At 40.5% G+C, this 12,177-nt stretch overlaps 1 protein-coding gene across 1 annotated transcript; it reads left to right on the top strand.

The window, feature by feature from the left end:
- Nucleotides 1–218: 218 nt before the first annotated feature.
- LOC131235690 (uncharacterized) lies at nucleotides 219–9,735 on the top strand. Its single transcript, XM_058232981.1, has 9 exons — nucleotides 219–487; nucleotides 2,205–2,278; nucleotides 3,011–3,113; nucleotides 5,345–5,442; nucleotides 5,777–5,907; nucleotides 6,054–6,162; nucleotides 6,993–7,184; nucleotides 7,941–8,077; nucleotides 9,220–9,735. The coding sequence occupies exons 1-9, from the start codon at nucleotides 343–345 to the stop codon at nucleotides 9,494–9,496; spliced, it is 1,266 nt and encodes a 421-aa protein (XP_058088964.1). The 5' UTR covers nucleotides 219–342; the 3' UTR covers nucleotides 9,497–9,735.
- The last annotated feature ends 2,442 nt before the right edge of the window (nucleotides 9,736–12,177 follow it).

Below are 12,177 nucleotides of genomic sequence, written 5' to 3'. Positions count from 1 at the left end.
GTGTGCCCTTGCATCGGACAAGCCACTCTACTCGAGCCCAACATTAAAATGCCCCAACATTAAAATACCTTTACTTCATATGACCAAAATAAGTCCATTCTTTGTACAGTTAGGATCACCATTTCAATATGAGGCCCATCCCATGGACGTTGGATCCTCAGGCTAGTCCACACGTGAGCAGTAGGCGGATAACCATATTTACAGTGGTCTCGAGAGCACCATTTCAAAGCCCATTATCCAGCTCCAGCCACTCAGAACCAGAAACGGATTCGCTCTCTTCTTCAGTCCTTCCAAATAAACCCTAATTTCCGAGAGCCCTGTTCGAATCATCTCAAACGTGCGATGGCTCTGATGAGAGGGGCTTCATTTTCTCTCTCATCTCTGGGATTGCATCTCAACCCTCGGTTTCCTCCGACCTCTCGCTGCTTCATTTCGAGAACAGCTCGTCTTTCTGTCCGGGCATCGATAGCCGTCCATTCGGAAACGGGTAGATATCTCTCTCTCTGCATTTTCCAATCAAATAGAAAATAGAAGGTTTTTTTCTTTTTTTATTTTTAATTATTTTTTAATTTTTTAGTTCATAAGAACGTTGGAAAAATGACAATCCTATATATATATATGAGACTATTTAATTTTTAATAATTAAAACGGGATAATTAGTGGTTGGTGCATTTTAATGGAGCCGGTTTGCTATCCGGATCGTTCATTTATTGGGACTCACGATGGATTAGCCACTCCCAAGAAACGTTGCTGATTGGATGATCATGTAGGCCCTACCAGATGTAGGTGTAAAGAACGTTTTTTTTTTCCAGCTGGCAAAAGCAGTATGTTTGGCTGTAGAATTGTCTGGCTGAAGTGATTTTAAAACATTTGTAATATTCTGTGGGGCCCACCGGATGCACCTGTTGGACGATCATATGAGTCCAACTGAATGAACTAAGGTATGGCTTTGTCCAACTGCAGAAGTTCTAGGATTGGCTAGCTAGAATTGTCTTGCTTAAGTGATTTTTGGGCCATTGTTAAATACAGAGTGGGGCCCGTCAGATTATCAGTTCATTCACGGGTGTGGACACTGAAAAATCACATGTAGGGTGGGTCCCAAGCTGGAGCTTAGAAACTGTTCCAGGATTCTTGCTTGTTGAATGTGCACTGCTGCTCCACTTAAATATTCAATTACAAGCCATTAATCCCACCAATCGGATCATTTGGGTCACTCAGTTGTAGTGATTTTTGGACCATGACAGGAAGGCAGCCCGAATCATTGGCTGGTTTTCTGAAATACGTAAATCACAACCTTTCTCATTATTTAAATGAGACCAATTTCATCACATCATTCTGTTTTATCTGATTATTATTTTTAAGGTGAACATAACTGGTCTAAAAAGTCTGTGTCAAATTGAAATCATGAAATTGTGGTTTTTGTGTGCATTTGTTTACGTATATCATGCCCTGCCATATTACTACCAATTGTACTTGGAACACAGTCGACTGTGCCGTCACATCCTTTTTGGAGTGAGCTGAGAGTCCATGATGCCCAGATAAAAACACAGATGCAGCGGGGACATGAACCCAAATTTCCCAAAATCCAGTCATGGATTTTGGTATGCGTCCCATTTAACAGTTCTAATACCATGGGAAGATTTAGAGATGGTTAAACCATATATTTCAAGTACCCATATCAACATCATAGTGATAGTTTGGGCATCTTAACTGTATGCAACTATCTGAGTATCCTACTTAAGCATAAATGTTGTGAGGGAGCTGTTAAGGCTGTGCTTGGATGCACATTTGAATTGCATTGATATTCAGTAAACAGGAAATTTTCAAACTACCTTCCCTAGCATGCATATCATCTTCAGGGTTCCAGATTCGGATTACATTACCTCCTGACATGAGTGCTACTTCATCACTATGAATGCTCGACTGCTTGGATATTTCACTGCAGTGTGGACATCACAATTCAAATTCAGTTTTGCAACCAAATGTAGCTGAAGAATTGATTGCTTCTATTCCATGTGGGCCTTTCTTGCTAATTGGTTATAAGAGCAATATGAATTTGCTGGAATTCTCAGTTTGCATTAAATTTTTTTCATAGAACAATATGTAGAGATGTTATGGAAGCATTTTTCTGCTTGCATTTGAAGCGTAAATCAAACTCTTATTTCGTAAATCTTATCATTGATCTCCCTCATGCTTCTGGCTAGGAACTGCATACAAGAACATAGGTTCTAGCAGCTCAAAGGTGCTACTAAAGGGAATGGATTACAGAGAACTTGAAGTATGTACCATTTCTCTCATTATTTTCACCTTCTTGGCAAATTATTGTGTATTTCTCAAGTTTTGGTCAGTATTAACTGCCGACCTGTCTCTGTTAGTTTGTTCAATGGTCACAGATCATTATTTCTGCATTTTTCTGGTTTATAAAATCTGAACTTGTATTCTTATTTCTCTATCCAGAGTAGTCAAGCTGGCTTTTCCTGTTACTAAATCTGTTCAGTGGTTGTATGCATGCATTTTCTGTTTCTGTTGGTGTCGTATCTGATATTGCCATAAGGAAGTTGATTTAGGGCATGTTTGGGTCATCCTGTCTTTTGTAGCGGATGCTATGCTCTCCCACATTTCAACTGCTACAAGAACATGTCTCACCTGTTGTTATTTCGATAACGCTTGGGGCAGAACAAGTGGGAGAATGGGAACCTGTGCCAGTAGTTACGTTTTCTGAGCTTCTAGCATCATGGTTCTGCTTGGCTTATATGTTGATGCTGTTTTGATTTATATGTACTTGCGGATGCGGGTGACTCCTCCACATAACTTTTACTTACTACCTGACATTCACTTCTCCATCAGTTGGGTGGACAAGAAGGAAACTGATGACTCTTGATTAGATAATACAAGTCTTTTGTAGCATTTGTTCACCTTTTATGATTCTAAGAGCCATGCATCTTCACTCAATCTCTCTCTTGAAACACGTGTGCTCTTTCGTCATTATGGAAATTGTTTTCTGGTGCAGAAATGGGTTAAGTCGCGTGGTTACAGGTCTGGACAGGCTTTAATGCTGTGGAAGCGCCTATATGGAAACAACATTTGGGCACATAGTAGCGATGAATTGGAAGGTTCTTCACTACTTCTCCTGCTTCTAATGTCTATATGATCTTATTCTGCAATTATTCTGCCCTCAACTATAATTTGCCTCTTTGTTTTGACTTATGGTTCTGCCATGCAAAATAATTACTTGGCAGTGCTTATCATCTGGAGTTTTTGGAATCGATGCTCTTTATAATTTATATCTCGTCAAAATGAAAAATTATATTTGCATCCTCTTCATTTCCTTTAAAAACTTTTGGGCTGAAGGAATTGAATTTATTTGTTGTTGAAAACCGGTTGTCAATTCAATGAGATGTCTATACCCAAATTGCAAGAACGAGCATGGGTGCGTCCACAAGAATGTTTGAATATAGAGGAATCCAATCTACCTAAGATGGCCAAAAAGCTAAATAATAGTAAAAGCAAATCTAAGAAATCATTCCCAAAATCTTCAACCACATCTTCAAAGAAACCCCCATATCTTCCACAAACAATGAAGTTGTAGTTTCTGACATTAGGCCCTGAATCTAGCAACAAACAGCCCAAAATCAGCATATACCGGCCCTTCAAAAAAGAAAAGAAAAGAAATTAGCATATACTGTGCCTTGGAGTGGGCTGTGGGCCTACGTCATTCCCCCATGGGTTGGAAGGAACTCGACTTTGGCAAGTTTGAGGCTTCATACAAGTAGTAGAGGTCTGGATCCAATCTTTTCAGTTCATCGTCCTTAATTCATATGCATTCGGAATAGTATTTGTTCTTCCATTTAACCTGGTACTGTTTGTATTGGCCTTGTCAAGTGCCAATGGTCTTCATCTGCGTTCAATTTTTTCTTTCTATTTCTGTGGAAGCTGTTTGTCCATATCGGTAATAACTTGTCTTGCACATCAAGCACCTCGTCATGATACTCAAATAAATCCACTATATTAAAACTTGGCAAGATATTTAAGTTATCCTGCCAGAACTCAATCTCACAAGCGTTTCCATGCACCTTTCTCTTGACTTGGCATAGTTCAATCTTCTTAGACTTGAGCTCATTGTAAGTTCTCCTTTGAAACCTTTCTTTATGGAGATAAACCAGAACCGAGCCACCTTCTTTATATATCTTCTTGTGGCGATGTTCATTTGCAATTTCTCAGTACTTGGCTCTGCTCTTTTTGATATCCCTTTTTCGTTTTTTTCCTTTTCTTTCTTCTTTTGAACTTCTTTAGGAGTAGCACCAATTGGCTATAATATGAGGGGAAGTATACTTAAATGGTTTGACCATGTGCAACAGAGACCAAGAACTACGCTGGCTAGAAGGAATGAGTTGGTATAAGTTAAAGGCTTTAAAAGGGCAAGGAAAAGGCCCAAAAGGACGCGGATGAAGATCGTGAGAGAAGACTTGATAACCTATGCTCTAACTGAAGTATGGCCCATGATAGAGCATAATTGTGGAACATGATTTATGTAGCCGACCCAAATTGACTGGGGTAAGGCTTAGATGATGAGGATAGTGATGATTGTATCTTTTATTGGTAAATTAATGTCATTGCTTGGTCAATTTCTTGAGGGAAGGAGGTCTATAGGGCACAAAAGACACAAGTGTGGTTTCTGTTTTTGGAGGAAACCATGGGATGATAGGTCTTCGTGAAATTGGAAATTAAATCCACCATCTCGTAATCATAATGGAAGAAGAGAAATGGATATTTATGCTGGTGTTTGTTGAGACACAACTATTGCTTGTGCAGTTGTGCTGTTATTTGTTGAGATGTAACTGTCCAAGCATGTAACTTTTCCATACACCTGGTGAAACTGCCTCTTGATCTTATCTTGTTTTCTATTTTTATCAGTAAGGCATGCACTTTCATTGATAAAAGGGACAAAAGAAAAAATGACTAATCTACTCTCGACTCTCAAGTAGTAAAAGAAGGATGGAAGTATCTTACAGTGCTCAAAAGGCAGCATGCACTTTTACATATAAAAGGGTCAAAAAAAAAAAAAAAAAGAAAAAAAAAAAAGAAGAAGAAAAGAAAAAAGAAAAAATAAAAAAGAAGAAAACTAATCTACTCTCAACTTCAAGTGGCAGAAGAAGGATGTAAGTGTCTTACAGCGGATTATGATGCCATTTCATTTTGTCTAGGGTGAACAAAGTTTAAAGAATTTGTTATTGGGATGTTTCACCAATGATTTGATTTGTTATACGTCTAACACCCAGTTTGTTTTGCTAAGTGTTATTATCAATAATAAACTGGAGATTGCAATTGTGTTTACTGTTTGTAGGTTTAAACAAAGATTTCAGAAAAATGTTGAGCGAGGCTGCTGAATTTAAGGCATTATCAGTGAAGGATATTCTCAGAGCATCCGATGGAACTCAGAAGGTAGACTCTCCTTATTCCACCAATGTCCCTTCGAAGATGGCTTATTACCTGTATATTGGAAAATACACAATTGGACGAATGCTAATCCAACCCACATATGGGGAAAAGGATGTGTCACACCCTTTGATTGGTCCAATTAGGCAGTGGAGCCATGCATCTGGGTACGGCAACTTTTTCTACTAGGTTGATTGCTGACGTGAATCAATCAATGGGCTTCTGCATCCCTTTGTCCACATGCATGTGAGATTAGTAGAACTTATTTGGTTGATATGCAAACTTGGGCTTCATTTCATATTGAGTGCTCAATGACTGTGGAACTCGCAGGATGTTGCAGATTCTATTCACGTTGGGAGATGGGTCTGTTATAGAAACAGTTGTGATTCCATGTGAAAGGGGGAGGACCACCGTTTGTGTCTCAAGTCAAGTGGGCTGTGCTATGAATTGTCAGTTCTGCTATACCGGCAGGCAAGCTTACCGTCTCCTTTTGACCCTACAAGTTTGATATATTTTTGGTTATGCCAACCTGGATAGGTCAAATGGCATGAGGCGTCCACAATTTTTATTTTTTTAAAACCTTTTCTTTTGCGGCTTACATTTGGCGCACCTTGTAGGATGGGCTTAAGGAAGCATTTGACTGCAGCTGAAATAGTAGAGCAGGCTGTTTTTGCCCGGCGTTTGTTCTCGAGTGAAATTGGTTCTATTACGAATGTTGTATTTATGGTGAGTGTACTAGTCATGTAAAATTTTCTACAATTTACGTATGAATCTTGCCTTTTCTATACCGGAGTTGTAATGCTTCCGCAAAATAATTGCAAGCTTGGTGAGACTTGTGATTTTAACTATTTAAAACTGACTGAAGGCAGTATAATGGTTCTGCACTGCCTGTCTGTAGTTTATAAATGGGCAAACCTAACCTGAGTGTGGTGCAGCAGTTTGCTTATCTGGTGCACTGTACTTGAGTTGGACATGTAATGTAATGGGGTTCATGACTCAAACCATTCTGGATCACAAAGCAGAGAGTTTGCAATAGAAAAAGTCTTGCTGGTGGGAGAATCCTAACCCACAGGCTTCCGACCTACACATTGGCGTTATAAGTTTCAAAAAAAAAAAAAAAATGGATTGTCCAATCCTCTCCACTTATGGACAGTTCTCCATCTGCTGTGGGACCCACCTGGTGAATGGTGGATCAGGGATCTATTGTGCTTGTGCAACGTGTCTGAGGGCCATTCACGAGATAAGGCAATTAGTTTGCTGTACTCATCTTATATTTTCCTTTCCTATTTGCTGGTTGTGAAGGAAACAACATTTTTTTTTTCCTAGTGATCAGTTACTCTTTTCTGGTTTTTACTAAGAAAGCTGAATGAGATCATGCAATTTGCTTGTTTCTGATAAGACGGGATAAAATTGGCTGATAGGTTTCAATTCATCCTCTACAACATGAGCAAGAACCTGTTTGGGTCTCATCCCCATCACTGTCTTTGCAACATCTATTGATTATTCATTTTCTCAATCTTCTTTAGTTTTGGAACCTGAAATGGAACAATTTATAGGGTATGGGAGAGCCACTTCACAATGTCGAAAATGTCATTAAAGCTGCAGCTATAATGGTTGATGAGCAAGGCCTTCATTTCAGTCCTCGCAAGGTGACCATTTCAACCAGCGGGCTCGTCCCTCAGTTAAAACGTTTCCTTCGTGACTCCAACTGTGCTTTGGCAGTCAGTCTGAATGCCACAACAGATGAGGTACTTAGGTCCCATTTACTATTATATCATGTTTGGATATCACCTGTTCCATGGAAATGGAAAAAGTTTTCAACTGAAGTGACAGTATGAGATGTTTGGATGGCAAAGAAAAGGGAGGATTCTAATTGTTGCATTTTTCCCAAGTCTGGATTCTTTGGCATCCGAAACTCGGTAACTGTTGTCTCATAAATATGAGATTTCCACTTGCTATCCAAAGAAGACCCCTAAAAATGGAATCCATGTTTCAGTACTGTCCGTTTAAATAATTGCCCAATCATTACCTTTTCTGTTCCTTTTCCCTTGGAATACATGTATCCAAGCCATGGTCTTAGAGTTTTGCTAATCCTGCATGTCAGTCTACACCACTCATACATCTGTTGTCTCACATGCAAATTTTGGCATGTGTGCGCCACATCCATGTTGTCCATCAAATGGGCCTATGTGAAGATCACCTGTCCAACAAATCAGGCGGGTCCAGTCATCAGGTGGGCCACACATGTTGAATGTGTTTTTTGAACCATCCATTTTTCTTTTCAAAAGTGTGTTGCCCACCCTATGAGTAGACAGACCTGATTTTTGAGCCAGTCGATCTACGTGGTGGTGTTCATCTGTTGCATGTTTTAGATCTGGCACAAGTTGGCTGCATCTACTGTATGAGAGTGACATGTAGGATATACCAAACGTCTCACAACTGCAGGTGGCCGCATTGCAAGAAGATCCTTTCATGTTGATCTTCTAGTTTTCTAAATATTGCAGGTGAGGAACTGGATCATGCCAATCAACCGGAAATATAATCTGGGCTTGCTTCTCGACACATTGAGGGAAGAACTTCGATTCAAGAATAAATACAAAGTACTTTTTGAATATGTAATGCTTGCAGGAGTTAATGACAGGTTAGAAAAGTCTCTCTGTATAACTTCACAGATTCCATCCTGGGCAAGATTGCAGAAGATCAATAAAGAACTTTGCAATGCTGAAATTTACTGAATGTCTCAAATTTATTGGAAGTATGAAATAATGGTTAAGACGGCCTTCCGACCTGTACCTTTCATAGGTGATCAGAACATCTTCCTACATGGACGCGGATGCACCATTCACTGAATTTCATTTCTCTGGCAGCCAGCATGCTGGTTGGAAGGGAGGTGTGCCATAAGCGTTCCCCTTTGGATTGTTGTCTCATTAGGGTCCCACTGAAGATGGACCATTGGCTGTACTTGTCCATTTGCAAGTCTCCAAACCAATGGCTAGAACCATCTGGTAGAGGAGATATTGTGGCACATTCCATCCTGTATGGGGCCTCCAGATAAATGGCGTTAAGTAATTGGAAGTAGGGGGCCCCACATGTACTACTTTTGGGGCTAACAAAAACAGTGAAGAGAAAAAACTGTTCATTCTTTGGAGCATAGTATAATACCCTTTTATCTTTCTTTATGATGGGTTCCTAATTTGTGTCTCAGTCGAAAAATTTAAATCTGTTTTAACTTTGAAGGTCTCTTTCATCCAAGCCAAGGTTTGAAAACTTGAAACTTTGGGGTCAAATTGGAACTCAGTTCGCTACTCAGCTCAACGTTTTCTGTTTGAAAGATTGTATTGTCTGATTCAAGTACTTGATTGGTTTTGTTCTTGGGTTTTAACAACACTGATAAACCTGACTTACGGTTGGTCCAGCGAATTTTAGATATTTGATAAATTCTTCCAAGCTGGATCTATGTTTCACCCAGGGCTGTCAATAGGTCAGGTTGGCCTGTGGACCAACCAACCTAACTTGCTCAAAACTCAGACTAGGGTTGAGTTGATTGGGTTTGGTCAGAAATGTGGCCCATTTGAGTAGAGGGGTCAGCATCAAGTTGATCTCGGCCTGACCCAATCCATCCATATTTATGATTTCATATATCAATGAATAACTAGTGTTTGGTCAGGTTTGCACGGGTTGAATCTGACCCGTTGCCGCCCTAGCCTTTCACCTAAGAGAGACCCATCTAAGGTTCAATTTATTCCAGATTATTCATAATGCAATATCTTTTATTTTGTGCAGCATTGAAGATGCGAAGAGGCTAATTGAACTTGTTCAAGGGATCCCATGCAAAATCAATCTTATCTCGTTTAATCCTCACTCTGGATCGCAGTTTAGGCCTACCAGTGAGGAGAAGATGATTGAGTTCCGCAATGTCCTTGCAGAAGCAGGGTGTGTCGTCTTCTTGCGGCTCAGTAGGGGAGATGATCAGATGGCTGCCTGTGGTCAGCTCGGCAAGCCCGGAGAAGTCCAGCCACCCCTTCTCCGTGTTCCTGCTCAGTTTCAAATGACATTATGATTGGAAGCCCATCTGAAAGGCTCTTGGTTGATACTGACTGCCCATTTGGGTTTCGATCATGCCCGATCTTATCAGATAAGTGCTCTCAAATGGATTTGGGTTGTCGGGTTCTTACATTGTGATGTAATCTCATCGCTGGTTTGTGAATGCTCTTTCTACCTTATAAGTGTTTGTATATGATTTGAACATCTGATTTTGGTGATTCTTTCCCAAATTACAATTGGATTTTGATAGGATTATTATTTGCTGTGAACCCATTTGGTTATCTTGCATGTCTCATGGGGATGATAGATTGCAAGGGTGGTGTGTTTGGTCGCACCAAATATCATGAAATATCATGATTAATCAGTCTAATTTGGGGCAAATTATTCTGAAATTTAATGATATTGGTGCAGCCAAACGCACCTGAGCAAGTAAGTCGACCGCGGAATTGCCAAAAGTGGTTAGTTTCTACAATGAGCATGGGTGCATTAAGGTTTTTGACTGAAATTTTGTCCTTTATATATACCTGGTGGGCCCCATTTTTCTTCTCAACGTCGGGATTTACCGGTTGGTCCAAGTACCTACTAGGTGGGCCATGCTGCCTAACCAACTTTGAATGGTAAGACCCATCAGTGGGTGTTCGCCCCAACTGCCACTGTTGAGATGGGTCCATGTGCTGTGATTGGTGTTCTTTTTACACCGTTCATGGACCATTTGATTGTTTAGATTTTTGGATATGGCCCATCCATGGTGAAGCCCAGATGCCAAATAATCCAGAATACTCGTGTATGAGCCACATGGACTGCGCAGGTGGGCGCTATCATATAGTTTGTTGATCCAGACGAATGGGGACCATGGTTTTGATGCTCCATATTTGGATATGGTGGGCTCCAGCATGATGGGGTATGTCCAAAAATACATTTGCCACATTGAAAGAGTCAGGGTGCGGTCCAGATCAACGGTGTGGATCAGCGAACCATGAGCCTCACAGTCAATTATCCTTCACTTCCCATCAGCTATTCATTTGCTGAGGCTCGGGAATTAAGGAGTCATCAAATCCATTGATCTATTGATCCATACCGTTGATCAGATGGGCCTTACTATGAATTGTGGATGCCCGAAACTGCCCTATTGAAAGACCTGAACCGTTAGATTGACGTCCTACAAATAGATATTTAAGAGTAAAATGCAACTGATATCCACACATAACTGACAAATCTGATGGCTGGACTCTAATCCAGTGTGGGGTGCATCAGATCAACGATCTGGATCATGGAATCAGGAGCCCCTTCCATGTCCGGAGCAGCATTCCCTTCAACTGCTAATTGAGCACCACGTGGTGCTAACTTGCACGAGGCTCCAATGTTAGTTATGTACCCTTTAAAAAATGATGGTGTTTAAAGTCTCTTTAAACTTAACATGGGATAGTTTTACAGCAATCTAGACCATCCAAATCTCTTACCCAACTATGAATGGAACATGAAAGGTAAATAATCTGTTTTTTTTAAAAGAGGATAATATTAATAATCTGTTTTTTTTTTTTTTTATTTCCCTGTAAATTGAGGGCCTGGTGGTGTGCTCAACATCTATGTATTTATTATATATCCATGCTGTCCATATGTTTTCCATATCATTTTAAGGCCATGGACCCAGAATGAAATAGATACAAATTTCAAGTAGACCACATCACAGGAAACAATGATGATTGAACGCCTGCCCGTTGAAAAAAGATTTGAATCAGGCAGATGTTTTTCCCTTCATTCATGGTTACCTGAGAATTTTATAATGATGGGTGTCTAATCACCACCATTTCATGTGTTGTAGTCCACCTGAGATATGCTTCATTTTTTGGGCTGATTCACTAAAATGAGCTAGAAAAACGAATCGATGGTATGTATATACGGTACATGCATCAAAATATATACATCAAGGTGGGCCCACGTTCCTAGCCTCACCAAAGTCAGTGTTTCCTGGCATCACCGAATCCGCTTTCACTCATTACCCCCACGTGGCACGTCGTTACTGGGAATCGTTTGCTAGTGGTCGTTTCGGAAGCGGATTAGGTCCGGGCCCCGGCCTCACCATGACGGTCCGATTCTAACCTTGGGGCCCACCTTGATGTATGTATTCTAAATCCACTCCATCCATCGGTTTTTACAAATCATTTTAGGGCATGGGACAAAAAATTAAACAGATCCAAATTTCAGGTGGACCATACCATAGGAAGCTTACTGTGGTCCAAAAGTTTTGGATCAATTTCATTAACGGGTTAGATATCATATAAACATTGCCGAAACATTACGGTAGTTCCTAGGTAGTTTTTAATGGTGGGAGGTTCAATCACAACTGTTTCTCACGGTATGGTCCACCTAAGATTTGGATCTGCTTCATGTTTAGGCTCATTCCATAGAATAGTCTGTAAAAACGTATGGACGGCGTGGATTTAGAATACATATATCAAGGTGGGCTCCATAGTAAGGGCCGCACCTGATCCGCTCCACTATCAGTTTGTAGCTATACACCAAACTACCGAGTATAATGACCACCGTCACAAAAATGATATGATAGTTGGGCCCACCAATTTCTCAGCGTACGGTTCTGCTTCGCTTGGTGGGTAACACCTCTCACAAGTGGAGAGTCTCACCATTTCATCCCTCCTGGAGTGTGGTCTGTCCAATCACGACGATCATCTCCATCCA

Source organism: Magnolia sinica, chromosome 19 (assembly GCF_029962835.1).
Source record: "Magnolia sinica isolate HGM2019 chromosome 19, MsV1, whole genome shotgun sequence".
Taxonomy (NCBI): Eukaryota; Viridiplantae; Streptophyta; class Magnoliopsida; order Magnoliales; family Magnoliaceae; genus Magnolia; species Magnolia sinica.
This window is presented reverse-complemented; position numbering and strand designations above follow the sequence as displayed.

Bases quoted from the DNA above. Each gene is read 5' to 3' on its own strand.
- LOC131235690 (XM_058232981.1), top strand. From the start codon at position 343: ATGGCTCTGATGAGAGGGGCTTCATTTTCTCTCTCATCTCTGGGATTG. The intron at 5,443-5,776 runs GTAGACTCTCCT...AGGATGTTGCAG, and splicing joins CATCCGATGGAACTCAGAAG to ATTCTATTCACGTTGGGAGA. The intron at 7,185-7,940 runs GTACTTAGGTCC...TAAATATTGCAG, and splicing joins TGAATGCCACAACAGATGAG to GTGAGGAACTGGATCATGCC.